This window comes from Nomascus leucogenys, chromosome 4, assembly GCF_006542625.1.
Source record: "Nomascus leucogenys isolate Asia chromosome 4, Asia_NLE_v1, whole genome shotgun sequence".
NCBI classification, from domain to species: Eukaryota; Metazoa; Chordata; class Mammalia; order Primates; family Hylobatidae; genus Nomascus; species Nomascus leucogenys.
In genome coordinates this window covers 148,712,958-148,740,224 of record NC_044384.1, presented here as the reverse complement: position 1 = coordinate 148,740,224, position 27,267 = coordinate 148,712,958, and the positions used below count along the sequence as shown (strand labels likewise).

The window sequence follows — 27,267 nt, the reverse complement described above, 5'->3', positions numbered from 1 at the left end:
CTGAGCATGCTGGCCCTCACTCTCAGCTGGCCCTGGGTCAGCCAATGCAGCCCCACCTGCCACGGGCCCCAGGAAGAGCAGTTGTCAGCATGGAGAAGGCCGGACTCTGCTCAGAAGCCCCTGAGCAGGTGCTCCATGGACTCACCAGCTGGAGCAGTGTCACACCTCGGAGGCACCATCAGCACCAGAAGGGCAGCCAAGCAAGGGTATGGCATTTCTGAGCCTCTGCAGTCAAGGGTATGGCGTTTCCAAGTCTCTGCAGTCGAGAGCCCAGAGATGGGTTGTCGGGGTAACTGTGGGGCATACCAGTTGTGGGCGCCAACAGTGAGATGCAAATGTGGTTTTCCCTCAAAAATGTACAATCAGGGAACAAGCATGCCTTCATCTCCTGCAAGGGCACTGAAAGCTGAAGAACACTTTTTACGCTGAATGTGGAAATAATCTGGAAAGAAGCCATTTTCTGAAATCCAGTCATTAATTGTGATATTATTTGAAATGTGTACTGAAAGATGTTCTAAGAATTTCCATTTTGCAGGTGGAATACTACACACACGTGCATGCACAGCACACACACATATGTGCACACGAATGTCTGTTTCACTAGCACTGTTTAGCGTGCTCCATTTTCCATTGAATGCAGTGAGAGAAACAATTCTTATATTTGGGAGCTTCTCCTGTCAGATCCCATTTATAGACACGAGAGGATGCTCTCTGTATTTCAAATGAGCGCATTTAGTATGGGGAAAAAAATGTCTTAAATATCTCCTTAGCATAACCTGCATAGAATCGTTACTGCTTTCCAAGGTAACAAAGGAGATGGTTTACGCTGTGTATTTTCAAGCATGTTTAGACGGATCTAAACAGCTGGGGTCAGAGGCCCTTTCAGGACTACCCGTTGTTATGTACATTTGTTCTCATAATGACCTAAGTCACAGAGGAGGTTCTGAGCCCAGGATTCAGCAAGCAGCTCTGGAACCATTCGCAAACAGTGAGAACAAGGTTGAATACCAGGAATCCTGCAGTTCTGTCTTGGGATTGTGGATTCACCTGCACAGCTTTCCCTCTCTCCTGTGTGTGGATGACAATCTAAGGGGAGCAACATCTGACAGGCAAAACTAGAACAAAAACATTTCTGTGTTATTCTAGAAAACTTTTCACTGTTTAAAAAAAGAAATTCTGAGCTACTAAGTCTATATAGCAAAATATGTTTCCATTTCTGACACCTGGGATGCCGTAGGAATTACCGCTTGGAGATAACCAAAGGGGCTGAAAGTCAACTTCTAAATGCCCTGGGACGTCTAAGGGGGATTTTCAGGGGGAAGAGACAGGCGGATTTTGTGGAGTGAGCTGTGCTGGGGACTTCACCCTGTGTCACGTGGCAGGGCCGTTGGAGGGTGCATGCCCCCATCTTGATTGGCTCCCCTAGTCCTAGTTCTTGAGTTTTGATCTGTGACTGTGAGGAACCTGGCCTTCTGGGACTCTATATGGTAAAATGCTAAGCCATTATGGTATTTTTTAAAAAGCCTCTTAAGTCAAATGAGGCTGAGGTTTTGTTTGTTATTTTTTAACTATTTAAAAAGTCTGTGGTATCAGAGGATGGGATCTCTGGGGCTCTGTGGTCCTATGACTCAGCACCTGTGACCTTGGGATTTTAAAGCATGAATTCCAGAGCCAGGCCACCTGGACTCAGAAGGGAGCGCTGCCCCCACCCCGCCCAAGCCTGAGTGCATGACCTGGCACCAGTGCATGATGACCTGGCACAGTGCACGATGACCTGGCACCAGTGTGTGATGACCTGTGCGTGATGACCTGGAACCAGTGTGTGTGACCTGGCCCCAGCATGCAATGACCTGACAGCAGTGCACAGTGACCTGACACCAGTGCGTAATGACCTGGCACCAGTGCGTGATAACCTGGAACCAGTGTGTGATGACCTGGCACCGGTGCGTGATGACCTGGAACCAGTGTGTGTGACCTGGCCCAGCATGGAATGACCTGACACCAGTGCACAATGACCTGGCACCAGTGCACAATGACCTGACACCAGTGCTGATGACCTGGCACCAGTGCGCAATGACCCAGCATCAGTGTGTTATGACCTGACACCAGTGCGCGATGACCTGGCACCAGTGCACGATGACCTGGCACCAGTGTGCGATGACCTGGCACCAGTGTGCGATGACCTGGCACCAGTGCACGATGACCTGGCACCAGTGTGCGATGACCTGGCACCAGTGTGCGATGATCTGGCACCAGTGTGTGATGACCTGGCACCAATGTGCATCTGATGCTGCATTTGTAGGAGGAAGGTTGGGTAGAGGCCTGGTTTATAGGACTAATGTAAACATTAAATGTGTTTGGACAATGCAAAACACTTAATAGCATCTCTGGCATAATCGTGCATAGAAAATGTTAGCTATTGTGAGTCTGTGTTTTAAAAAAAATTATTAGCTTTCTTCAGTGGCAACATTTACGTGTCACACTCCATTGTGAAATAAAGAGAATCGTTGAGAGAATATGTATTTGAAACATAGACTCACAAAATACGTGGATCCACCTGTGAGGGCCGTCCAGCAGCCACTGCCAGGGTGACGAGCAGTGGCTCTGAGGTGATCTCTTCGTTCACGTACCAGGCAGTGGTTAGAAACTGTGGACACCAGATCCAGAGAAGGAGAATCCTTCTTTTAGGTTTTCTCAGTCTAGAAGGCAGCTTCAGTTTGAGAATGTTAAAATGCAAAACGGTGATATTAATCAGAAGGGACGGCGGTTGTATTGGAAGAAAATTGGTAATTGGTAGAAAGTGCCGATTGGTAGAAATGCAGGGTATGAAACCAGCAATCTCAAGGAAGCACGGAAGGAGAGCAGAAGTGCAGGAAGTTTACGTTTCTGCAAAGACAAAGGTGAGTCAAGTTAAGAGCCTCAGTCGGGGCTCTTGGCATCTGAGGCCATATTGCTCGGGCTCCAGAGCTCGGGACTCTATCCCCTGCACATGACCCTGTATTAAACACGCACAGGCACGTGGACACATTCAAAGGAAGCCAGCAGTGGTCCCTTGCAGAATGAGTCCACGCATCCATCAACCTGAGCCTCAAACTTGCGACCGTGTCTCAGGATGCTCTTGACATTTTGCTACTCTGTTGAACCTGTGCATTCATGGTGGTGACAGCAAAGGTCAGGGGTCCGTGTTTGTTCACCTTCTGTTCACTGGCAGTCGATCTGGGGGATCCACAGAGGAGGGGAGGGGACAGGGCCCCTGCTGGTGCTGGTGCAGGTCCCCACATCTGCAGCAGAGCTGCCTGTCCCACTGCCCGTGTGCAGCGGGAGTCGGCGGGTGTCGATGTGAAGACTGTGTGCTTCATACACAGTAAAATTAGAATTTTACAGTTCAAAACTAATTTCCTCCCTTCACTTTCTCTCTCGCTCTCTCTCACTCTCTTTCTCTCTCTCTCTCTCTCTTTCTCTCTCTCTCTCCGTTTTTTGGTTTAAGTCAGGGAGGGGAAGGTAGGTAGGAGCTGCTATATGTTATACATTTTCTTTTAAAGCAAAAATATTTAGCAGAAAGAATGACTTTAAATCTATAATGAATAAGCTTCACTTAATAAGAATTCATGGAGTCCAGTTGTTTTTCTCTGATATTCCATTTTTAAAGACTGAAATAAATCAGAGAAAAACTGCACCAAAGGTTTACTTTGAAAAGAAAGTGCGTGCTTTAATGCCCAACTCTGGAGTCAGAATCATCCACCTAACATCTGTAGACATTTTTATGTACCTGCTTGTGAACTGATATTTAATGTTCCTACTATCATCCAAAACAGGCAAGAAGAATAATTAATCATTTCTGTCCACATTTCTACAGCTTTTGATAAAATAAAATGAATTTTACTGCACTGTGGAAAGATTGTCAATGAAACTGGAAAGCGGTCCAGTTAGCCAGAAGTTTAAGCTAATCCAGACCTTTCATCTACCAGACACTCACAGGGTTCTTCCATGCTTTTAACATTTCACAAAATGGCAAGAAGGAAGACCAGAGAACATTGATTCATTTTAAGGGAGTTTGGAAGAAAACTACCGTTGTGATAATAAAATGGATTTCACTCAGCCTACTCCTCCTATTATATTTGCCGATATTGCATAACCTGGACAAGTTTGCATAAGTTAAAACTGAAAGTGAGCCTTGTATTTTTCCTGTTATTTTTTAAATATGTAAAGTTGCCAGAGAGCTAATAGTTTTTATGAGACTCTCAGTTTTTTGGCTTAAATTCAGGAGCTGAGTTTGCTATTATGCTCTATGAGTTACTAGTGCTTACAGCACTTTTTTTAAAAATATGGCATGATCCTAATTTCACTACCTGGCCATAAAAGCTCAGGTTTCAAAGGCAATTTTGTAAATAGCCTCCCCTATTACTTTTGATGAAATTCACATTCCTAAATGTGAATCTCAGAATATTTGCATATGGCAAAGTTACCCATAAAAAGACACAGACATTCATTTGGAAATGTGATGCCGGCCTCGGGGTGTAGGTTGGATGGTCATTCCCATCTCTGCCCTGCAGCGGGTCCTCAGCCTCTGGGTGTAGGTTGGATGGTCGTTCCCTTCTCTGCCCTGCGGCGGGTGCTCAGCCTCTCAGTGGGTTGGACAGTCATTCCCATCTCTGCCGTGTGGCAGAGGCGCTCAGCCTCTCGGTGTGGGTTGGATGGTTGTTCCCATCTCTGCCCTGTGGCGGGTGCTCACAGAATGCCTTTTCTCCTGTCTTCTTTCCTGTAGCCAGAGCTACCTGCAAGCTGCAAGTGACGTGCCTGTGGGCCACAGCCTGGACCCCGCTGCGAACTACAACTCCCCGAAGTTCCGCTCCCGGAACCAGAGCTACATGAGGGCCGTCAGCACCCTGAGCCAGGCCAGCTGCGTGAGCCAGGTCAGGGTCCCTTCACCCTTTCTCCCTGGGGTCCAGTCTCCCCAGCCAGGCTGGCACAGAGGCCCTGGCTGTGCAGGCGGCGATGGCATTGCCCTCCCGGTCAGCAGCGCCTGGGCGAGGCCGTGCTGCAGGGGGTTCCCCTGGAATTAGCTCTGGCTGATTAAAGACTCGTGGACTTATTATTGTTTTCGACATGTGTAACTCCGTATCATTTTTGCGTTGATTTTTTTCTAAGGAAGCAATGACTGAAAGGCTGGTCATCCTGGCCTCTCTTTCTGATAAAGCGCAGGCTGTTTTCCTTCTTCCCAGGCTATTTTTCCAGTAAAAGTGGGCCAGGGAAAGGCTCTGGCAGCATGGATTTCAGCTCTGTCCTCTGAATCGTGCCTCAGAAAGTCCTGTGAGAGGACAGCCTGGTGTTGCTCACAGAGTCCTCCCAGTCGGGCCCACTCCCAGGGCAGGACTGACTTCAGGACAGACACAGTGGCCAGGAGAAGGGTCCCTGGGCACCACGGGAGGGGTGGTGTTAAAATCAGGTCCCTGAGACATGGGGGCTGTGGAAGGGAGGCCCCCCTGCCCCCTACCTGTGTTGGACAGGCCTGAGAACGCACGGTGACAAGATGGGCAGGTATCCTTCAGTCTAATCATCCTGTATTCTATGGCAAAGTAGAATCAACATTTTATCATTTTAATTGAACACGTTGCTTACTCATTTAAATGCCTTTGAAAACAGTGCTTGAGCTGACCTTGAGTTTGTATACCTAACATTTTCTCTTAGTGTGGGGTAGGGATTAAGAGCTTGAGCCGACGTAACCTTCTCTCTGACTTCCTGTGGAGTAGGGATTAAGAGCTTGAGCCGACCTCACGTTCTCTCTGATTTCCTCTGGAGTAGGGATTAAGAGCTTGAGCTGAACTAACATTCTCTCTGACTTCCTGTGGAGTAGGAATTAAGAGCTTGAGCCGAACTAACATTTTCTCTGACTTCCTATGGAGTAGGGGTTATGAGCTTGAGCTGACCTAACATTCTGTCTCACTTTCTGCGGGGTAAAGGTTAGCCTGGGCTTCTGGTCCGAGGCCTGGGCTTTCTGTGCCCTCCCGTGATGCAGTTAACAGCGTGACAAAGTAAGTACGCAGTCAATTTTAGATGTTATTAGGTAAAGAGTCCAGCATATACTGAGCGCTCAAAAATGATAGCCCTTATTATTACCATGATAGCAATAAGTAATAGTATATAACTTGGGGCACTAAAGCCCTCCTGGCTGCAGGTCATGCTATGAGCTCTTGGTAGCTTGCCTGGGGCTCCATAAGCACAAGTCTTTCTTTTGCCGCAGACTTTAAATTCCTCATGATGTAGAGTCTATGCATTTTGCAGGTTCTTTCCTCATCAGAAAGTTGTACTCAGAACTTTTTCCACTGAACTATTAAGTTTTTTCCTGTTCCACAACTCAAGAAGGATACCACCTCTTTTACCTGCTCGGTTACCTCTTATTGCGTTGACTCTTTTTCCCAATGACAAGGAAAGACCATCCCTAGCCCTGCACTCAAGTCCTGGGCAAATGGGAAGGATGGGTCCTCCCGCCCCCTGCTCCCAGCCAGCCCCCTGCAAACAATAACATCAACTGATCCTCAGCAAGTAGATAACTGTAATTATTTTAATAACTGAGGAAACATTCTATTTCAGCATAAAGTCCAAGATGATTTGCGGAGACACTAATTAACTAAACGCAGTAACTGAAAGTCAGTGATACATTTTAACAACTTTCTCCCTACACAGAGAGGAGGATAAAGCCGACTTTCTTCTTTTAAATCTATCACCTTCCCTTTCAGTGGATATAACCTAGTTTACCAAAATACAGCTTTAAAAATCAGATGTAACCCAACAAAAGGTTTAAACAGAAGTTCAAAGTTATCTCATCCGAGGTATGAACATTCATCTCTAATGCTTTTCCACAAACAACTTTCAATTAAATGGATCTCACACCTCTTTAAATGCTCTTATGAAACATTCAGAGGCTCTCTGCGACTCATTGTCATGTTTGGGAGTAAATGTAAGCTAAATATACTAGTTCTCTTGTCATGTTGCTTTTGATGAACCCAAGATGGTATCTACAAAAATAAGTCAGTAAAAATAACATTTTCTCACATCTTTTTCTATCTGAAAGGATTCATCATTGCAAACAATGGTTAAGCAGACAAGTTGGGTGCTTAGGGATTTAATGACCTTGAAATTTAGAATTCTAAGTCATTCCTATGCAGAGTTCTGTGGCATTACTTTAAATTGAACTCAGTTTTGAATTCTCAAAAAAAAAAAAAATAGTGTTATTTAAAATAATCCTGGAACGCTGGTAGTAGGTGAGACTGTGTCACACCCAGAAACAAACGTAGTAGGTAAGACTGTGTCACACCCAGAAACAAACGTAGTAGGTGAGACTATGTCACACCCAGAAACAAACTTCCACTAATTGATTGTCCAGCCCTAGGCCACGAGACCCGACAATTCTGGAAGGAGGGGGACAGTTCCCATGGTCGAGGGTGGGACATCTGGAATTACTAACACTTCAGGGCTCTGGAGAGATGTGAATTTGGTGACAAACCAAAGTTTGTTAAAAGTTTGCCCTTGGCCAGGCGTGGTGGCTCACGCCTGTAATCCCAGCACTTTGGGAGGCTGAGGCAGGTGGATCACAAGGTCAGGAGATGGAGACCATCCTGGCGAACATGGTGAAACCTCGTCTCTACTAAAAATACAAAAAATTGGCCAGGCGCGGTGGCTCACGCCTGTAATCCCAGCACTTTGGGAGGCCAAGGTGGGCAGATCACGAGGTCAGGAGATCAAGACCATCCTGGCTAACATGGTGAAACCCCATCTCTACTAAAAAAAAAAATACAAAAAATTAGTCGGGCAAGGTGGCGGGCGCCTGTGGTCCCAGCTACTCAGGAGGCTGAGGGAGGAGAATGGCGTGAACCCAGGAGGCGGAGCTTGCAGTTAGCCAAGATCGCGCCACTGCACTCCAGCCTGGGCGACAGAGCAAGACGCCATCTCAAAAAATAAAAAATAAAAAAAAATAAATAAAAATAATAAATAAATTACAAAAATACAAAAAATTAGCTGGGCATGGTGGCGGGCACCTGTAGTCCCAGCTATTCGGGAGGCTGAGGCAGGAGAATAGGGTGAACCCAGGAGGCGGAGCTTGCAGTGAGCCGAGATCATGCCGCTGCACTCCAGCGTGGGCGACTGAGCGAGACTCCGTCTCAAAAAAAAAAAAAAAAAAAGTTTGCCCTTCATCCTTAACATTCAGTTTTTTCTCAAGCACAAGAAGGGAATTGAAAATCTAACTGAAGTCTTGTGAGAGGTAAAGGGAATTGAAAATCTAACTGAAGTCTTGTGAGAGGTGCTTATGTCCATGCTGTTTCCTCATTGGAACCTCAGTAGCCGCACTCTGCTTGGGTTTCCTGCAGCTCGTGTCCTGAGGGTCTTGGCAGGAGGTCCAGGTGTCCTCAGTGTCTTGGCGGGAGGTCTGGGTGTCCTGGGTGTCCTGAGTCTCGGCAGAAGGTCTGGGTGAACAGATCATTTTAATTCCCTGCTGGACCAACTTGAGATGCTCCTTAACCACTTTTTATTTGTTTTGGGGAGGAGGAGTCACCTTCATGTCTAGAACCTCATTGAAAGGCTTTGTAGCTGGAAGCATAGCCGAGGGTCCTCGCTGAGATGCTGGCTTCTGTTTGTGAAATGCACGCACCAGGTTAATGGTGTCTCTTCTTTAGGAGCGAGGGCAGCTGGGCCCTGGGCCAGGCTTGCAGAAGGGTGTCCACTGAGGCATACCAGGGCCTCACATAGGTTCTGACCTTCTCACGCTGCCTACTGTAGATCTTTGACAGGAATGACATAATCTAAGACTTTTCCATAAAATTCTACATAAGTGAAAAGTTAGATTGGAAGAAATTTATGGTCCAGAAAAATATCCTGTTTCCAGGCCAGTGTGCATGCTTCTTTCTGAGCACTTCGCTAGGTTCCTCAGGCCGTCCTGCCAGCTGTGTCCTGGTTGTGCCTGCCTGGGTTTGTCTGTCTCTGTCCAGTGTCAGGAATCCTCAGACCTTTCTGAAAAAGGCCACTCCACCAGTGTTGCACCAACTCTTTCTGCAGCCCAGCATGGGTCTGTCTTCCCTGCAGGGTGTCTTCAGGTTTCGCTGCCCTTTGCTCACAGTCTACCTCTGCAGGGTCTGTGCTGAGTTAGGTTCATGAGGAAAGAGGCCATCCCAGCATGTAGGTCACCTCAGGTGAAACCAGAGAAGTCCGCAGTCTGAATTTGGAGGTGGGCAACCAGTGTTGTGTTGTGTAAACAACACGACTACTAGAGGGAGAACCTGATTCTTTGACCTTGCCTTTTACTCTGCTGACAACTAAAGGAAAAGAACTAATCTGGTGTTTAAAACAGTATGTTTTTAAAATGTATCTGCCAACATAATCCAGGGGGTTCAGAAAGTTGTTGGTGCTTTGAGCTCTCACACATCCCCAGGAGAAACAAGAAGAGAAATAATCTGAATGGGTGGGGGTGAGGGGAGAAAGAGAGAGGGGAGGAAGGAAGGAAGGGAAGGACGGAGGGAGAGAGGGAAAATGAAGTGAGTATACTAATATCCTAAGCTAAGGAAGAATAAAAAAGCCTGGAATTTAGGTGAAGCAGCACATTTCATGTGGACAAAAACACCAGTACAGCCGTTTCTTTCTCATCTGGACTCAGATGTGTGCTGCCGTAATGGTGAGAAGCAGATGAGTTTAGAAGCCAAATTTGTGATGAGTTGCCATGGCAATGGGTAGAAGCAGGCTCCATATTCTGAAAAAGAACTGAGTAGTGTATGCACTGAATGTGCTTTCCCTTACACAGCCTCAGTGCCCGGAGCCATTGTGCCATTAGTAGCTTGGAAAGGTGGGGCAGTCATGTGGGAAAGGGAAGGAAGAAATGGATTCTGAACACTTCCTCTGTACCATGTACTTTGCTAATCTTTTAAAAGTTCTATCTCTCTTACACTTTGTAATAACTGTCAGCCTTACCTTGAAGGTTCGCCTTGCAGTCCCCCAGAATTTCATCAACACTTGGAATTGGCTGTTTGCCTAAGTGTTTTGTAAGGGATAAGCCAATGCTCTATTTCCCAGGCTCAGCTGATGGCCATGCTGACTTCAGGTTAACTGTGCTGAACTATGAGGTAGTGAAAGCAAGCCAGGGAATGAGCGCGCACATCTTCTGTAATGTGGTGGTGACCCCGGAGGGCCGGGGGCATCACGTGTGCTGTTGATGATTGCAGGTGAGCGAGGCGGAGATCAATGGGCAGTTCGAGTCTGTGTGCGAGTCTGTCTTCAGTGAAGTTGAATCTCAGGCCATGGATGCCCTCGACCTCCCGGGATGTTTCCGAACAAGGAGTCACAGCTACCTTCGAGCCATTCAAGCCGGCTACTCCCAAGATGACGAATGTATTCCCATGATGACACCCTCCGACATCACCTCCACCATCAGGTCAACGGCAGGTAAGAGAATGCCGTTTTCACCATCAGGTCAAGAGCAGGTAAGAGAATGACGTTTTCACCATCAGGTCAACAGCAGGTAAGGGAATGCCGTTTTCAGCCTTCCAGCAGGAACTCTAGAGGCATGCCTGTCTTCATCCTAGAAGGAGCGAGGAGCACGCAGCAACACAGGTACAATGTACTCTCCTGACATTTAGTAACGTTTCCTAATTGCATTTGTTACACTGTCGCATTCGCCAGGGTGTTTTGTCTCTTGTAGATAACCTTTCTTTTTCTTAGAATGAAATCTACTAATTATCAAGTTTCCTTAAAATAATCAAGTGTAACTTGTATAAAGTTTTAGAGAGGAGAAAAAAATGGAAGTGCTAACATTTGGAAGGTGATTAAGTTTTAAATACCGAAGTTTAATGGATTGCAGTGAGATTTCGGCTGATGCGCGGTGACTCTCAGGCTCCCCTGTAGCGACGTCCAGCCGGTCTCTTGCTCAGTAAGCAGATCTGTAAACATGACTCACCACCGCTAAGCAGGCCATCATTAATGCAGATGCACTAACTATCTTAGAGCTCCGAAGACTCAGTCTCACAATTTCCTTTAGTTCTCATGGAAAACCATACCCACCCCTTTGAAAATTTACTGCCCAACCTCAATATCACTACCTAATATTTTACTGCCTAATATGTTATTATTTCTATAACACGATGAATATACATGGCCTAGAGAAACCCATAAAACACAGCAAGCAATAAAAGCTCAAGGCACTGCACATAGAGGCTAAGGAGAGAAGCTATAAAATAACATAGTGTTGGGGCGTGAGGTGTTCTGAATACCAGAGGGCTTGGAATGCTGCAGCTGTATCTTAAAAATTTAAAGGACAGCTCCGAGGGGAAATAGAACAAAGCTATGTTCATGATAAATAGCATTAGGAACAGCAGACACATAACAGGAGAGAAGCAAAGAGAAGTTCAGGCAGGAGTGTGTCATCATACCCGTGAATAGGTCTTGGTTTGTTTCAATGCTAAAGTGAACAAGAATTCCAGGAGATTGCACTTTGCAGAATTACAAATTGCAGTCAGCACTATCATTGCACTTTGTGAAGAAAGTATTTCATAGTAGAGTCTGTGGATGGAAGGGAAGGAACTGTGTTCAAACCGTGTTCCATCATGTCCTCACTGCAAGACCTTAGGCTTGTTAACGTTTCTGACTCTTGGTTTCTGTGGTATTCAAAAGAAGCTGTAGCCATAGATACTTTATTTGCATCAATTTGAAGATTATTTTTTAAAGAAAGCTGTGGATCCTTAGTGTGCTTTCGATGTGGTAGATATTTCTTCGGTGCTCGCACCACTGAGCCGGGGGCTTCGGGAGAAAGGCAACAGATCCTGGCTCTCTGGCTCCCAGCAGGGCTTTGTGTATGAGGGAGGGTGGTGCCCAGGACCCACGCCAGGGAAATCCACAGGCTGACAGCACATGCGCCAGGTGCATCCACCGGGCAGCTGTGGGTACCCGGCATAGCCTCCTGTTTTCCTCTGGTTTGGCCGGTTCTGCTCGCTCCTGCCCCTTGATGAAGTCCTGGGCCAGTTCTCATGTTCTGCCCTGATGTGGACATTGAACAAATTAGAATCAGAGAAGTAATGAGATTTACAATGATTGCATTGAAAAACAGCACTCCAAGAGATCATTGCTCATCCTTTCAGCAGTGTTTGTTTACTGTCTCTTAGGAGCAAGTAAACAATTAAGAACTTTCATAGTCTTCAGAAATGCTTTGAAACAATCATTACCTTGTAGAAAAGGACTTTATTGTTTTTAGGACTGTCATTATAGAGAGAATAAAAATAAAACAGATTTCACAGAGATAAGAACCAGTTCTGAGCTCAGACTAAAATTTTAATTTATATATATACAATTTTTACCATGTATATTTTGTATTCCAAAAATACACCTACCAAATAAATTACAAAAAGAAGATTCCATTCAGAGTTTCTACTGGATCTTGGCTTAGTTTTGAGTGAGAATTTCCTCTAGGTGATGCAGGGCACTGTCCGAGTTATGTGACATCTGAGAATCAAATGAGAAAAGAAATGAAAAGCACTAGGGGAAATACTTAGCACTGTAGCATTACAAGTTACCCTTGTGAAGAAATATAAGTACAGATTAATCATTAACCTTTCCTGTTTCCCGTTTTACTCTAAGTATTGTATATTAAATATTTAAATCTTTATTTACTAAATAAAATTTAGATGACATGCAATATAGTTTATTTAGCAAGATTATGAAAAAATACCAAAGAAATGAAAACTCCCTGTCTGGGAAAACAAAATTATGGAGGAAAACTATCAACATGTGTGGGATGTAAATGCCTAGATAATTGTGATAGCTGAACTTCAAATTGCATCCAAAGCTTCCTGTCCGTGAGTCAAGTGGATTTCAAAAATTTTCTGCTTAAATACTTCTGACTTTTGTATTTAAATACTTGGAAATTGATATCCTAGCACTATGTTCAATAGCTGTCCTTTATTGATCCATGTATATGTGTGTGTGGGGGTCGGTGTGTGTATGGGGAGAGAGGTTATTTTGACAGATTGATTTATGATTTTCTTCCTAAAACTAGCTCATGAAAATAATTCCAAAGAGTTATTTTTGAAAACATTCCAAAGTGAATACCTTGAAGAAGGAGATTTATTTAAACACATTACTTTATGCAGGCTCAAAAGGTAAAAGTTGATGTTATTATTAGATTGTTTCACCTTGTATAAATACAAATGTATAATATTCATATAATAATAAATTAAATATTGAATATATGCATGAAAGATGTATTGAGAACTTAAAAATACATCTTAGACCATCTGTTTTAAACATGGACAGGTTGAGGTTCCCAGAGGATGTTTGTTGGTTTGGGGACACCCCATTTCACCTGCTTTTTCACTCAACCTTTAAAGGCAGCTGGTGATTCAGCTGAGACAAACCCTTTTAATCTAATGGCCAGGGAACTGCAATAAGAACAGAATACCCTGTGAGGCGATGTGACCCATGCACATAAACATTCCTTCGTCCCACTGTTTCTCTCATTATGAAAAACACTGCATATTGATTCATGTCCTCTCCTTGAATGAAGTGGTTTTGTAAACATCTAACTTTCATTTCACACATGGTTTCTTTCTCCTCTGGGAAATGATTTATCGGATTGCATTACTTGTCCAAATATGCATCTCACCTGATTTTTCTAGGGAGGGAACATTACTGATATTGTGAAGGAAAATGGTGTAAAATTAGATTATAATGATTTTTCTCTGGGCCAGAAATTTTCTCAACATATGATACAACTGATTCTAGAAGTCATTAAAACAAAGGGAAAATCTACAGAAAGCATGGCAGGGGAGACAGCCACAGACTTATTTTATTGTTTGTATTTCTACAGCAACTTGTCTCTCAAGGGTACATAGTACTTCCATTTCCAAGATAGATACTTGCCAATGTAGAGGAGAAAAATTATCTCTATATTTCAGTACCTTGAATATAAGAGATAGAATAACTATTTTTCAATACTATGATTTTTGTTGCTGTTTTAAAATTTTACTTCTTTGCCGACCTTCCTCAGTTTGAATAAATGATTACATATTCTATTCTCCCATTTATAATCTTCTACAGTAAAAGACAGTGTTTCACTTAATTTTATCTTGCCACAAAGAGTGGATTTTCAGGTGTGTGAGCCTGGGGAAATTTTCATTGAGGACTAAACGTGTTGCCTCAACCTTCTTCTGATATCAGGGTCTGGTACCACTGAGTTACTGTGTAACTGTTATGCAAGTTTGCCTGACAAGATGGTGAACGTATTTTAAAACTTGAATTTGAAAAAGCAGAGAATTTAAAAGAAAAGGCACTGAAAATGGATGTCAGCTGGGCTGTTCATAAAACGTTTTGGCCAATAGAGTGAAGGTGATTTGAAATCATAAAATACTACAGGGCATATTCAGGTGTGTTGGGCCACACAGGCACCACTTGGTAAACCCGACCGAAGGCTACTGAACACACAGCACCCCAGGTTGGAGGGAGGAGGTGCACCCCAGAGGAGGAAGACCCGCCTGGCCACTGGCTGGCTGTCAGGGCAGGATGTCTCTGCAGACGTGCTTGCTCGGGGACCAGATGTGCAGTGTGCAGCCTTTGCAGGTCCACGTACCTCTGACCGGGCCCTTCATCCTCCTCTCCTTTGCCAGAGGGCTGGCAAGGAGGCCCTGCAGCCAGCTTCTTTGCAGAGTTAAAAATAAGACACGCTATATGGGGAAAGGCTTTGGGAAGGACATTTAGCTCTTTACTGGAAAAATGAGCAGCTGGAGGTTCTGTGAGCCACAAAATCTGAAAACCAGAAGATTCCCCCAAACACGTCTTCTCCTTGGATCTGTGATTCAGACACGAGGGCTTTACAAATAGGCTCAGAAAGTGTTGCTCAGGGCTCTCAGACCCGTAGCCTCAGGTCATAGCTTTCCACAAGTCAACAGCTATGCGCTGCCCGGACCAGCCTGCACACCCCACAAAGGCGATGAAAAGCTGCATTTCAGTAAACAAATGAACAGAGGACATGAATGAAAAAAGTCATACATGATCACTTTCTGTTTTAGAAATGTAAAAAATGAACTAGAATAAAGAACAATCATCTTATATGCCAATTGAAGATTCTAAAGAAAAGATCAAATTACATTTATGTCATAAGCATTTATTAAGTGTTTGCTGTGTGCTGGCCGCTGCACTAGCTGCTCTGAATCCAGAAGCACTGAAGTCCTGAGCGTTGGCCTCAAAGGCCTAAAGTCTGGAAACAATTGTGGTTGAAGAGATTGTCAGCCATGGCACACCTGCTGGGTGCTGTGAGATGTGTGTGGATGGCTCTGGAAACACAGGGGAAAGCCAGCACTGCAGCAGCGTCCGGGAGGCCTTCTGCCTGCGGGAAGAGCTGAGAGGCTGCGGCAGCATCCGCGAGGCCTTCAGCCTGCAGGAAGAGTTGAGAGGCTTCAGGACTGGGCAGGAGAGACCCGGGTAGAGGGAGGTGCCAGCCTGAAGTAATGAAAAATGTCCCGAAAACCAATGGGCACTTCAGCACCGGGATTCACAGGGCACCCGGCCTGGAGGGAGAGGCTGGAAGGCAGGACAGATGGGGGACATCAGCTGAGGGGGACGTCCATGCTGCACCTATGGTACTTGCACTTGCAGAATTCAGAGGTCACTGGAGGACTCTAAGCAGGAGAAGGGGGCTGTGGCTGAATTGTGTTCCCCGGACTTGGTGCTGAACCCTAATCCCAGGACCTAAGAATGTGACTGCATTTCAGACAGACCCTTCGAAGAGGTGACCAGGTAGAATGAGGTCACGGGGGGCCCAAATCCAATCTGTCCAGTGTCCTTATCAGAAGAGGAGATGAGGACACAGACATGCAGGAAGGGACCAGCCTGTGAGGACCCGGGGAGAAGACGGCATCTGCACGCCCAGGAGAGGCCTCAGTTCTCCCGGCACCTTGGTCTGGGACTCGTGCCCTCCACGACATGCGAGAATCAATGTTGCTCTGTTACAGCAGCATGGGAGGACTAACACGGGGGCCAGACTCATGTTATAATGAAGATCCGCGGCCCTGCCATACTGCAGAAGAGCATAGAGAAGACAGCTCCTCAAATAGCACAGGCGAGAAGGGACAAGGCCAGGCTGTGCCAGACACAGGTGCAGGAATGGCTTTCAGAGGGAGCTCCAGGGGCACCTGGGTAAGCTCTGGGGAGCCGTGAAGAGGCTTTTAAGAGGCCTCCTGCCTGGGCCGTGGATGCAGCCCAGAAAGCCAACATGCAGGCAGGGAGTCTCCAGGACTTCATCCAGGAAGCTCGGTCTCCCCGGGAGTCCAGGAGGAGAGGCCGTAATGATGGCTCCATTTAGGGACAGACGCAGAGAAGGCGGTGGATGCATGCAGATCCCAGCGATAGGGCTGTGCCATTGCCTCCTCCAGCTGAAGTAACAGGATGGAGGTGATGCTGTCAGAGCCCAGAGAGCTGGGTCATGGAGTGTGGGTAAAAGAAGGGATGGCCAGTACAACTGGGGAGCTGGGATGGAGCGGGATTAAGTGCCTGACAGCCCTCTCCAGCTGCTGCCTCTCAGCAGCCGAAGCCAACAGGGCCCAGCCGACAGGTGCCGAGTAGTTCAGATGTGTTGAGCTAAGGGTCCAATGACTTGCTAACCCAACTTCAGGAAGAGGTGTGGAGGTCGAGGCTGGAGATCCAGAGCCATGGAGCCACCCCTCAACAGGAGGGTGTAGAAAGAGAAGAGGCCTGATACCAGAGCCCACAGCGTCAGCATCGTGGGGAGAGGTGGCCTCCAGAAGGAGCAGTGGAAAGGTGGGAGCCAGGAGGGATGGGGAGGGGCCACAGGAGGGAGTTCAACGCTGCCCCAGCTCACCACAGTGGGAACAGAGGCTGCCCCTGTGTCTTGGCACTGTGGGCAGAGTCCTGGAAGGCCGCTGCGAGGACTGAATTGTGCAGCCCCTCTCTGGAGCAGCAGGGGTCCTGTGCCACCCCCACCCAGGGTAAGCCCAGGTTCCTGGTGTCCATAAGCCCTGCACAAATTCAGCACAGCGGAGACCCGTGTGGGTCTTCCCAGAGACGGGGCTGGACTGAGGAACCCCTACAAAGCAGGTGTGTTTGTCTCATATTTGCAGTTGTAAAAATGGTCACAAGCCCTGTGGTCTACAGCAGCACAGATGTACCATCTCACAGTCACAGAGGTCAGAAGTCTGAAGTAGGTTCTGTGGGGCTAGCATCAAACATCGGGTCCTTCTGGAGGCTTCCGGGGAGTCCGCTCCTTGCCTCCTCAAGCTTCTGGAGTTCTCTGCTGTACTTGGCTCTGGGCCACATGGCTCCCGCCTGGGCCTCCATCGTCCAAGCCTCCTCCTCTGATTCTGACCCTCTCCCTTCCTCATGTAAGGACCCTGGGGATCACACTGGGCCCACCTGGATGATCCAGGATCATCTCCCCATCTCAAAATCCTGAATTGACTCGCATCTGCAAAGTCCCTTTTGCCACATAAAGTACCATGGTCAGAGGCCCTAGGGACTAGGGTGCGGACATTTTTGGAGGGGTGTTATTCTATTTACCATGGTAGGTTTCGGTGAATACTGGTGGAGTGCATGAATGAATGAGGTCTTCTCTGAAACCGAGCCCTGTATAAATGGTGACATCCTTTAGACACTGACCCAAGGGGAACCCATTTGTCTTCCAAGAGTATTACACAAATCCTTGTTGTAAGTCCAGGTTGATCCTGATGAAGAGGAGCCAAATCTGGCTGGGGTTGATGGACGCTGTGTGTGGGTTCAGAGTTCACCCTGGGAAGTCCAGGTGTGCTGCCCCGTGGGTCCTCGGTGTCAGACCTGCTGCTGACATCACCTCTCCAACCCCGTAGCACAGCATAGGCCAAATTCCGGAAACCTGGCAATGACGGTGTCATGTGGGAGTCGGTCCGAAATGTCCCAGGGAATCTGAACGTCTTCCCAGCCACTCAGGAAGTCTCTGATTGTCATGATCCCTGTTAGAACGTCTCAGAAACTGCCAACCATGATGGCTTCCATGAAGCCCCAAGAATACTTCAGCAAAGCTCCCTATTGCAAAGTAAAGGCCAGGGTGTGCATCACGAAGACGCCATCCCTGTGTCCCAGGTTCAGAGGCATGTACCCGAGACTCAGGTAGGAGACCCCCTTATGGGCTTGAGCACAGCACCAAGATCGTCAAACGCTGAAAGCAGGCACAGGTGGAAGTGTCACGTGGCTCCCCTTCTGCATCTAGACTTGTGTTTTACAGGAAATGACGAAATGCAGCCCAGATACCTCAAAGATGAAAACTAATCTTTGTGCTTTTCATTGTCTTTGATTTTTTTGAACTATAGCCAAAGCCTTATGTACTTTATCCATTGTGCGCTAAGCCTGTCGGGTGAGTGGATGAAAGCCGGTCGGCCCTGGGGACCGGTAGGGAGAAGCCATGGCAGAGCACAGTCTCTGCAGAGAGGAGGGAGGCCCAAGCTCTCCTGGCTGTGGGGAAGGAGAAGCACTGGGGGGCATGGGTAAGGGTAGGGTGTTGGAATTAGGACAGGAGCCCCCAGTCTGTGCCGTAGAGAAGGAGTGGAGCCAGCTCCCAGTAAGGGTTTCCAAAGGTAAAATACTTGACATCTCTGTCTAGAACAGAGATGGCAGACGAATCACGTGCATCCCGGTTTGCAGAAGGCGAGTGTGATGCAGATAAATCATGCGTGTGTGTCAGGAACTGCATGTGTAAGCCAGAATTGCTCGGGTGAGAACAGATGTGTTCATAAAGATTTTCCCCAAGTGTGTAGTCTGCTCTTCCCTTCAAAACCACGGTTTTCAAGTAATTTGTGTCCTTTTCTTATAAAATCCTCCTGTCTGCGTACTTAGATTGGTATTACAACATGGATGCTGGGATGCTTTCCCAGGTAATGAGATTTCAAGATGAGGCTGTCATTGAACAAGTGAACTTGTCTAGATCAATTAGTCATAATAGGAATGAAACTAGAGCTGCGGGTTCCTGACTCATAGTCCAGGACTCTTGCAGTTGACAACGATCTGCATCTGTCCTATGGCTCTGTCTCCTCCCTGAAGTAGGGGTACAGTTGGAGGGACATGTGTATGGGGATGGAGTCAGAAGTCCAGTGAGGACTTCCGTGTTGTTGTCCTAAGAGTAACAGTTACTGTAAGAAAGGATTTCTAATTGGTCATTTAACATCTTATCACCCAGAAAAGTAATGGCTGAAATAAATAATTGATGCTTGCGTAAGTCAGTAGGTGAATAAATGAGTCATTTCAGGTTTTCAGATATTGTGGAGATGGAAGTACTGTTGAATCTGCCTCCCATGCCCCTCTAACCTGCCAGCCCTCACCTGTGTCACCCTCGAACCCGCCAGCCCTCACCCTGTGTCACCCCTCAAACCCACCAGCCCTCACCGTGTCACCCCTCGAACTCGCCGGCCCTCACCCGTGTCACTCCTCGAACCCACCGGCCCTCACCCTGTGTCACCCTGAACCCGCCGGCCCTCACCCTGTGTCACCCCTCGAACCCGCCGGCCCTCACCCGTGTCACCCCTCGAACCCGCCGGCCCTCACCCGTGTCACCCCTCGAACCGGCCGGCCCTCACCTATGTCACCCTCGAACCTGCCGGCCCTCACCCTGTGTCACCCCTCGAACCCGGCAGCCCTCACGTGTGTCACCCCTCGAACCCGCCGGCCCTCACCTGTGTCACCCCTCGAACCCGCCGGCCCTCACCTGTGTCACGCCTCGGGGCTGAAACCATTGTCATGCTCACCTGGGTGCCTGCTCAGCCTCCAAGGGGCCTGGCAGGACTTCCCACCCACTCTCCATCCTGCCTCCAGGACATTCTTGCTGAAAACGCAGCCTGACCCTAACCCCACCTGACCAAGAGCCTTGTCTTGGCTCCGTGCAAGAGCCGGAGGAGTGAAGGCTGCCGTCCTCTATGGGGTTGCAAACCCGGGTGACTCGGCCCCACCAGGCGGCCCAGCTGCCCTCTCGCTCCCACCCCCTCCCAGCCAGTCTTCCTGAAATTCTCTCACCTCCATGCCGCTACGGCTGCTGCTCGTCGGCCCAGAGTTTCTTCTTTGAGTTTCTCCCTGAGTCCTAGCTGTGCTTTAAGCCCCAGCTCAGGAATCATTTCTTCAAGGAAGCGGCACAGACGCGCTCCTGATCTGATCAGCGTCTACACAAAGCACGGCCTCTTCTCCTTCCCACTCCCTGACCAGGAGCTCCAGACACAGAACACATTTACTGAAACAAACAAAATCCCCATGTTCATCTGTTTTTAAAATGTACTTATCTTTTAAAGACATAGAAACATTAGATGCCAAAATATCTAGGCCATGGTAGAGAATTATGTTTATTATTTGTATGTCATTACATTGTCTTACGAATATATTTAAAACGTATTGACACCATGGCTTTTATTCTAACAGGATGTTCGTCTAAAAAGCATTACATTAAAAACAAATTATTTAGATTCATAACATTAAAAATATTCTGAAAACATTGAGAAAAAAATACTTTTGCTCTCTTAGGGAAAAAAAACTAGAGTGATGCTTTTAAATGAAATTACTTGCTGGGCACAGTGGCTCACGCCTGTAGTGCCAGCACTTTGGAAGGGTCACTTAAGGCCAGGCATTCAAGGTTAGAGAGAGCTCTGATTGCACCACAGCACTCTAGCCTGGGTGACAGAGCAAGACCGTGTCTCGAGTGAATGAATGATGAATGAATCAAATGAATTGAATGAATGAATGAATGAATGAAACAAAATAATTCAGCATCAGTACAGACCATCTGTGACTTAATGATGGTTGGACTTACAATTTTTCAACCTTATAATAGCATGGAAATCACATTCTGTAGAAACCATACTCTGAGTGCCCACACAACCATTCTGTTTTTCACCTTCAGTACAGTGTTCCATGAATTCGAGGAGATAGTCAGCACATTATAAAACAGACATTAAGTGAGATGATGTTGACCAGCTGCAGCCCAGTGTCGGTGTTCTGAGCTTATTTGGAGTAGGCTGGGCTAAGTTACGATGTTTGCTGGGTTAAATGTATTAAACATGTTTCCCACTTAAGATGTTTTTAGTGTGTGATGGGTTTGTGGGGAGATAACCCCACTGCAAGTTGAGGAGCATCTGCGTGTATTTATTTTTTCCCTGTAATCATGCAAAATGTGGATTATATGGAGTCACGTTTGAAATATTTAAAATGTGATCATGAAGTCCTATATATACATTTGGGCTTGTTGATTATCCAGACAATAATCTTACAGATACTACATATTACAGTAAAAGGTTGTAATTTATTTGTTACTTTTATAACTTGAAATTTTCTTCCTTTGCTTCGTGGGTTCCAAGAGTCATTGAGATGATTTAATAGGATATTTTTGGACTTAAACAAAATTGCTTCCTGATAGGTATTCCTAGATCCCAGAGAGTTCACCTTAAAAGGGTCTTTTTCCTTTGAAGCATCACACGGAAATGAAAGTGGAGTGGACGTCTTGCTCCTGACACGTCATATTCCAGCCTTGTCTTTCCCGTTCAGTTTGGGAATGGTTAGGTGATGTTTGCCATTAGTGGTGGAGGCCAAATAATGCCAGACAGTTCTCTGTATGATAGTGTGATGGTAGAGTTCATGTGGCAACTTGACTGGGCCATGGAGTGCCCAGATATCTGGTTAAACATTATCATGGGTGTGTCTGAGAGGGTGACTCTGGATGAGGTTAGCACTTGGAGGGGTGGATGGGGTTAAGCAGAGGCTTTCCCCAGTGTGAGTGGGCCACGTCCTATCCAGTGGAAGGAACAAAATGAACGACTCTTCCATAGAGAGAGGGAATTCCTCCTGCCTTTGAACTGGAATTTGCACCATGAGCCCGCCCAGATCTCCAGCTTGCCACTCTCCCTGCAGATCTTGGAGCTCGTCAGCCTCACTGATGACAGGAGCCGATTCCTTATCCTCTTTCTCTATATGTATTCACCTATGTCTCTGTTAGCTGTCTCTTCCTTACCATCTCTCTCTATATGTGCTCATCTATATCTCTATCATCTGTCCATCCATCCCACCACGTTCCATTAATTCTGTTTCTCTGAAAAGCCCCAACTAATATCATACCCTTAAAGGGTATTTTTTCAGGTTCTATATTTAAAATGATCAGAGAATTTACTAAGAGAATTCTCACCATCAGCTCTTCACACTGGGAAACAACTTGAAAATTAAAAAGCTAGGTCAGAAACTTCAGTCTTTGTAGCTGTGTTGGGGGAAGGTTCATTAAAATAAAGGCCACTGTCTCAGTGTCAATGAAAACAGGTATCAGAGGCACAGTCTCTGCTGACGGGTCGGGGCCAGCACTGCTGGGACAGGTCACTAGTTAGGCTGGTGTGTCAGGAGTGAAGGGGGCAGAGGGCGAACAGATCGAAATCCCTGTCTAGAAAGGAGAGCCCAGGTGGGTTTAGAAAGCCAGCATTGAAAACTTTTGTCCCTTCTTCTCATCAGCGTCTCACCACAGAGAAGTGATGGAAAGGCCAGGGCACAGGGCAGAGGCAGAGGTCAGAGGCCGGTAGAGGAGGATCCAGGACTTCAGCAGACACAGGGCTCAGGCTTTGGCTCATGTGACAGCGGCGCCGGGGCATGGAAGCCACCACCACTGAAGGCCTGTGGACTGGTGGTTCCAGGGACAGGGTCCTCTGTGAATTTCCAGCAGGACACTGCAGTGAGTCCAGTGCAGACAGTCCCCCAGCTGGTTGCTGGATCTGGAACTGAAGTCTCCAAGCTAGAGTCCATGACCCCGAGGGAAGCCTAGCGTAAGGTATTCAAGAATTCAGGGCTGCTCACAGTTAGGTGGGATAAAAAGTACATCTTTAACCTGGCTAACACAGTGAAACCCCGTCCCTACTAAACAAAATACAAAAAATTAGCTGCGTGTGGTGGCGGGTGCCTGTAGTCCCAGGTACTCAGGAGGCTGAGGCAGGAGAATGGCGTGAACCCGGGAGGCAGAGCTTGCAGTGAGCCGAGATCGCACCACTGCACTCCAGCCTGGGCAACAGAGCGAGACTCCATCTCAAAAAAAAAAAAAAAAAAAGGTGCATCTTTATCTTCACTAACTTGAATTTACAGTTTCCTTCCATTATGAATGCAGACAACAGAACACATTCCTATGAGATTCATGCTAACAGTATCAAGATAGCTTATCATTGCTGAAGAGTTCTAGCAATGGTCTGGAAACACCACCGTCCCCACTGAGGTTGCAGGAGCTGCCAGTCCCCTGCCGGGTCTCTGTCTCATTCCACGCCGGCTGTTGTAAGGAAGCGTCATAGCCTGGCTGGCTTATGAACCCCAGAGATTTATCTCTCACGGTTATGGACGCTGGAAGTCTGGGGTCAGGGTGTCCAGCGTGAGCAGCCTCCTTGTTCATACGCAGCAGCTTTTCCCTGCATCCTCACATGGTGGAAAAAGCATGAGGAAGCTCCCTGGGATTCCTTTATAAAGGCACGAATCCCTCATCCTGCCTCCAGACAATCCACAAACCGACGGTCACAGATCTTGGTCATCTTTGCTACATTTCATGTCACTGCCATGCCCAAGGCCTGTGGCGATAAGCCAGATGAGTTTAAATTAACCTGTGCCATGTACCGTGCCACACCGGGCTCAGTCAATATTGGTTGAACGTATGAGTGAGTGATTTGAAAATTTACAGTTGATAAGATCTTTAACTCCCTTTCTATTGAGAGTTCGTCCTAACTTAGAGGACTCCGACGTTTAAGTTATAAACTGTACTGTGCTCGGCTGTTACCCTTGGCATCGACTTGAGCCTTTTTCTGTAGAGTTCCTTTCTGAGGACAATACTTATTCAGGGGCACCCATGCATCCTTATCAGATGTTCTATGTGGACATGATTCAATTATCTATAACCGACATGTGCAAGAAATAACATTATTTTTTTAAATCAACTTAATTTCCATTCTGAGTTCCCACCCCTCCTGCCTGGTGTACTGTGAAATTCAGCCTCTGTCATTTTGGGTTAAACCCAAGGCAATACCAATGCCAGGACTCCCAGGAGGTTTGGACATCTGGGAAGCCTCCTGGTCATAGGCCATTGGTCCCCTCATTGGTCCCCTCCGGCTCTCCTGAGATCCCCGGGTCCCTTTATGCATGCAGGATCCGCTCAAGTCTGCAGGTCTTCCCTGGGGCATGATCAGGACAGGATCTTCTGCAGCTGCCCAGAGACCCGCAGGTCCCCTTCCCTGCTTGTCATCATTCCTGGCTTCCAGCCTCTTCCCTCCTCTCCCTGAGCCCCTGGGCCCCTCAGTCATGTCTCTACTGAGCACAGGCTTTTGTGAAAGTCAAGGTGATCTTTGCCAATGGAGAGAATATCGTGGGGTTCGCTTCCTCCCATAGAAATCTCTGAAAGGAAGAACCGCTGATCTCACTTGAAATGGGAAGAATTGTGGGGAAAAACCTACAAATCCTATCACAAAGGTTTATTCTGCAATGTGAGCGGAGTGCAGGCGTTTCCCAGAACGGCAGCCACCATGCCGTCATCCTTGGGTGGCCTCTGAACACACGCCTGGGGAGAGGTCCGGAGGGGCCTGAAAAATCATTGCCTGTGACCCTTCAAAATTTAATTTTATTCTCCAGAAAAGTAAAAATTATTCAGGTATATACATTGAATTTGAATAACTGCCTTTACCTAAAGCTTAAGATGTCCAAAAGCCAATGCTATATATCAAAAATATTTTTAAACTGAAGGAAAAACCCAACCACTAAATTCTTTTTGCTTCTTCAAAGCCACCAGGACACTCAACACCCAGTGTCCAGTCATTGCTATTTATATTGTCAGCAGTGGTGTTGGGCTAAACGGAATTTATTTAGGCCATTTTAATGTTCCCAAAATTAAAGCAAGAGATTAAATGAGAATGATTACTCTGAATTAATCTTTGAACCCTTTCTCAAACACCAAAAATGTAGAGTGCCAGAAACTTAATTGGCAAGTTTGGTCTATGGTTTTAGGTACTTGGATGGTGAGATTTGTATCACTACTGATATTTTCCGATGACATAGAAGGTGGCAACAAAATATAGTAAGGAAATAATTATATAGGAAGGAAATATCTATGAAGGTAGGAAAAATACTCCTTTTTAAAATATTTAATTACGCTGGATTTATTTCATCCTAACATAGCCACTAAGATAGAGGATCGTGCTGTGCTTTTTAAACATAAGTCATGAGAAAGCTTTGAGAATCCTAGTGGATTCATCATGGGGAATATTTGTATCTCTATTTATTTATTTATTCGGTTTTGGAAGCCAAGAAGGAAAGAGCTAAAGAATGGAATGATGGATCATATCACATGTTACCACGAGTATAAGGAAGATAAACAAAAAGAAAAAGGTTATTTAGCTAAGGCAACTGAAAGATGATGGTTGACATAGGCAACTGCAGATTCATGGAATTTCTGGAGGAAAAGCCCCACACCTTAAATATGGGGGTGGGTTACATTTCCAAGTCTTTCAGTGGCAGGATATGCTCCTACTCTCTTTCTGTAATAAAAACGAGTATTTCTTGTATTCATTTATTGGTTTACGGCAGGTCATTACTTTACAACCATTTCGATCAATTACACAATCAATTGAACAAACTCACAAATATGTATTTAGTGCCTGATGTGTATACGATAATGGAGAGGTACTTTATAAAAGGAAAGGAAACCGAATTGGAAATAGATTTAGAAGCTCCATATGCATGAAGGGATAATCATGTTCAAAAACTTTTGTCCCTTCTTCTAATCAGTGTTGCATGATTATAAACTGTCCCATGATTCATAAAATGGTCAAAATTCCTTTCTCTTCTAAATATTGACAGCACAAGATTAGATCTTGAGTAATTATAAGGCACAGGAGTGGTCTCCCGCACGCTTATTCTGTGGACGGAGGTTTTGTCTGTGAGGGTATTCTAAAACACTCGTGTTATCTGGCAGATGGCGCTGAACAGAAACGAATTATTTGACGTCTTCGGCTATTCCAGAAAAAGACACTGGGTGCTTTTCAAAAGATTCTCAGAATCTGCATCTGCATTTCTTGAACGAGAAGACAGAAGCTTGGGTGACAATTGCTGGAGCAGAGATGGGAGGATGGTACGGACATTCCTCCCATTGCTGCTGCTTCCCATGTCTGCCTCCAGCATCCACCACCAAGAAAACCCCCGTTCAGCAGAATTTTGGTATTATATGGGGAATAATCTGAGGAATTGTGCTAACAGATACGTGTATTCACTTTCTCAAATGTAGCATCCAGGGTCCACGTTCTGAAGATAAACAGGTTTACTGATTCTTTGCAAACACTCAGATACCATATTTCTTCCTCCCCACCTCTGCCTCACAGCAGAAGGGCCAGGTTTGAATCAAGAGCCACACACATATGTGGCTGGAAGTGTCGACCCACTAGATTCTGTGTGTTCTGTGTGGCCCCTCTTCACGGGGTGCCCTGAGCCCAACCGAATGAAGCGCTGGTCCCGTCAGCAGCCATGGTCATGTGCACTTGGAAGTTCCAAATCCCGAGGTTCCTGCAGAGAGCAGCTCTCTCTTGTAGTACCAGCTCCTGGTGAGGGATCCAGCTCCCCTAGTTACCTCCCCCCATCACCAAGAGACTGGAAGTTCCTGGCATACAACATAGGCTGAGATCCCCAACTGAGCTGCTTCTCCAAAGCGGGGACAGCGGGCATAGCTCCAGCACATGGCGGCTGGGGCATCCATCCCTTCTGGAAGATGCCCTGCCATGACCACCCCACTCCTGCCGGGCTCCTGCCTGGCCCCCAGCTCCAGCGGCTTAAGCCCCTAGCTCCGTTCTCTGTGTTCACAGAACCACCACGGGCTGTGTAGCTCTCCACATGTGAAATAACAGGGGAAGATGTCTGACTTAAAAGGCAACTGCCAGGCAGCAGAAATCCTTCTGATTTTATTCTCCATCAGGGTGTGTGCTCATCAGAAGTAAATTTGAAAAGTTAAAAAAAAAACGAAGTGATGGAGGGGCACAGTCTTTTGTGTGACCACCCAAGGCAAGCCGCTGCCTGCACCTCTGGCCAGACATTCCTCAGCGCCAGCCTTTGCAGGAGACAGCACTCAGAGCCTCGTCAGAGTCGGGCTGGGCAGGCAGCCTGCCCCAGGCACCTATACAGCTCGTTTCCACAAGCCCCACTTGCCCAGTGAGTCTTTCTCTTCTTCCTTGAGAATTAAGTTGGTTTTTTTCTGGTCATACACTCCTTAACATGCAGGTGTAGAATTAA

At 46.6% G+C, this 27,267-nt stretch overlaps 1 protein-coding gene across 2 annotated transcripts in view; it reads left to right on the top strand.

Moving 5' to 3' along the window:
• DLGAP2 (DLG associated protein 2) overlaps window positions 1-27,267 on the top strand; it is a 921,880-nt gene that overhangs the window by 839,907 nt on the left and 54,706 nt on the right. For both annotated transcript variants that reach the window (XM_030812421.1, XM_003271382.4), the window contains 2 exons: window positions 4,766-4,913; window positions 10,209-10,428. In XM_030812421.1, coding sequence (XP_030668281.1) covers window positions 4,766-4,913; window positions 10,209-10,428 — 368 coding nt within the window. The remainder of the gene's footprint in view (window positions 1-4,765; window positions 4,914-10,208; window positions 10,429-27,267) is intronic.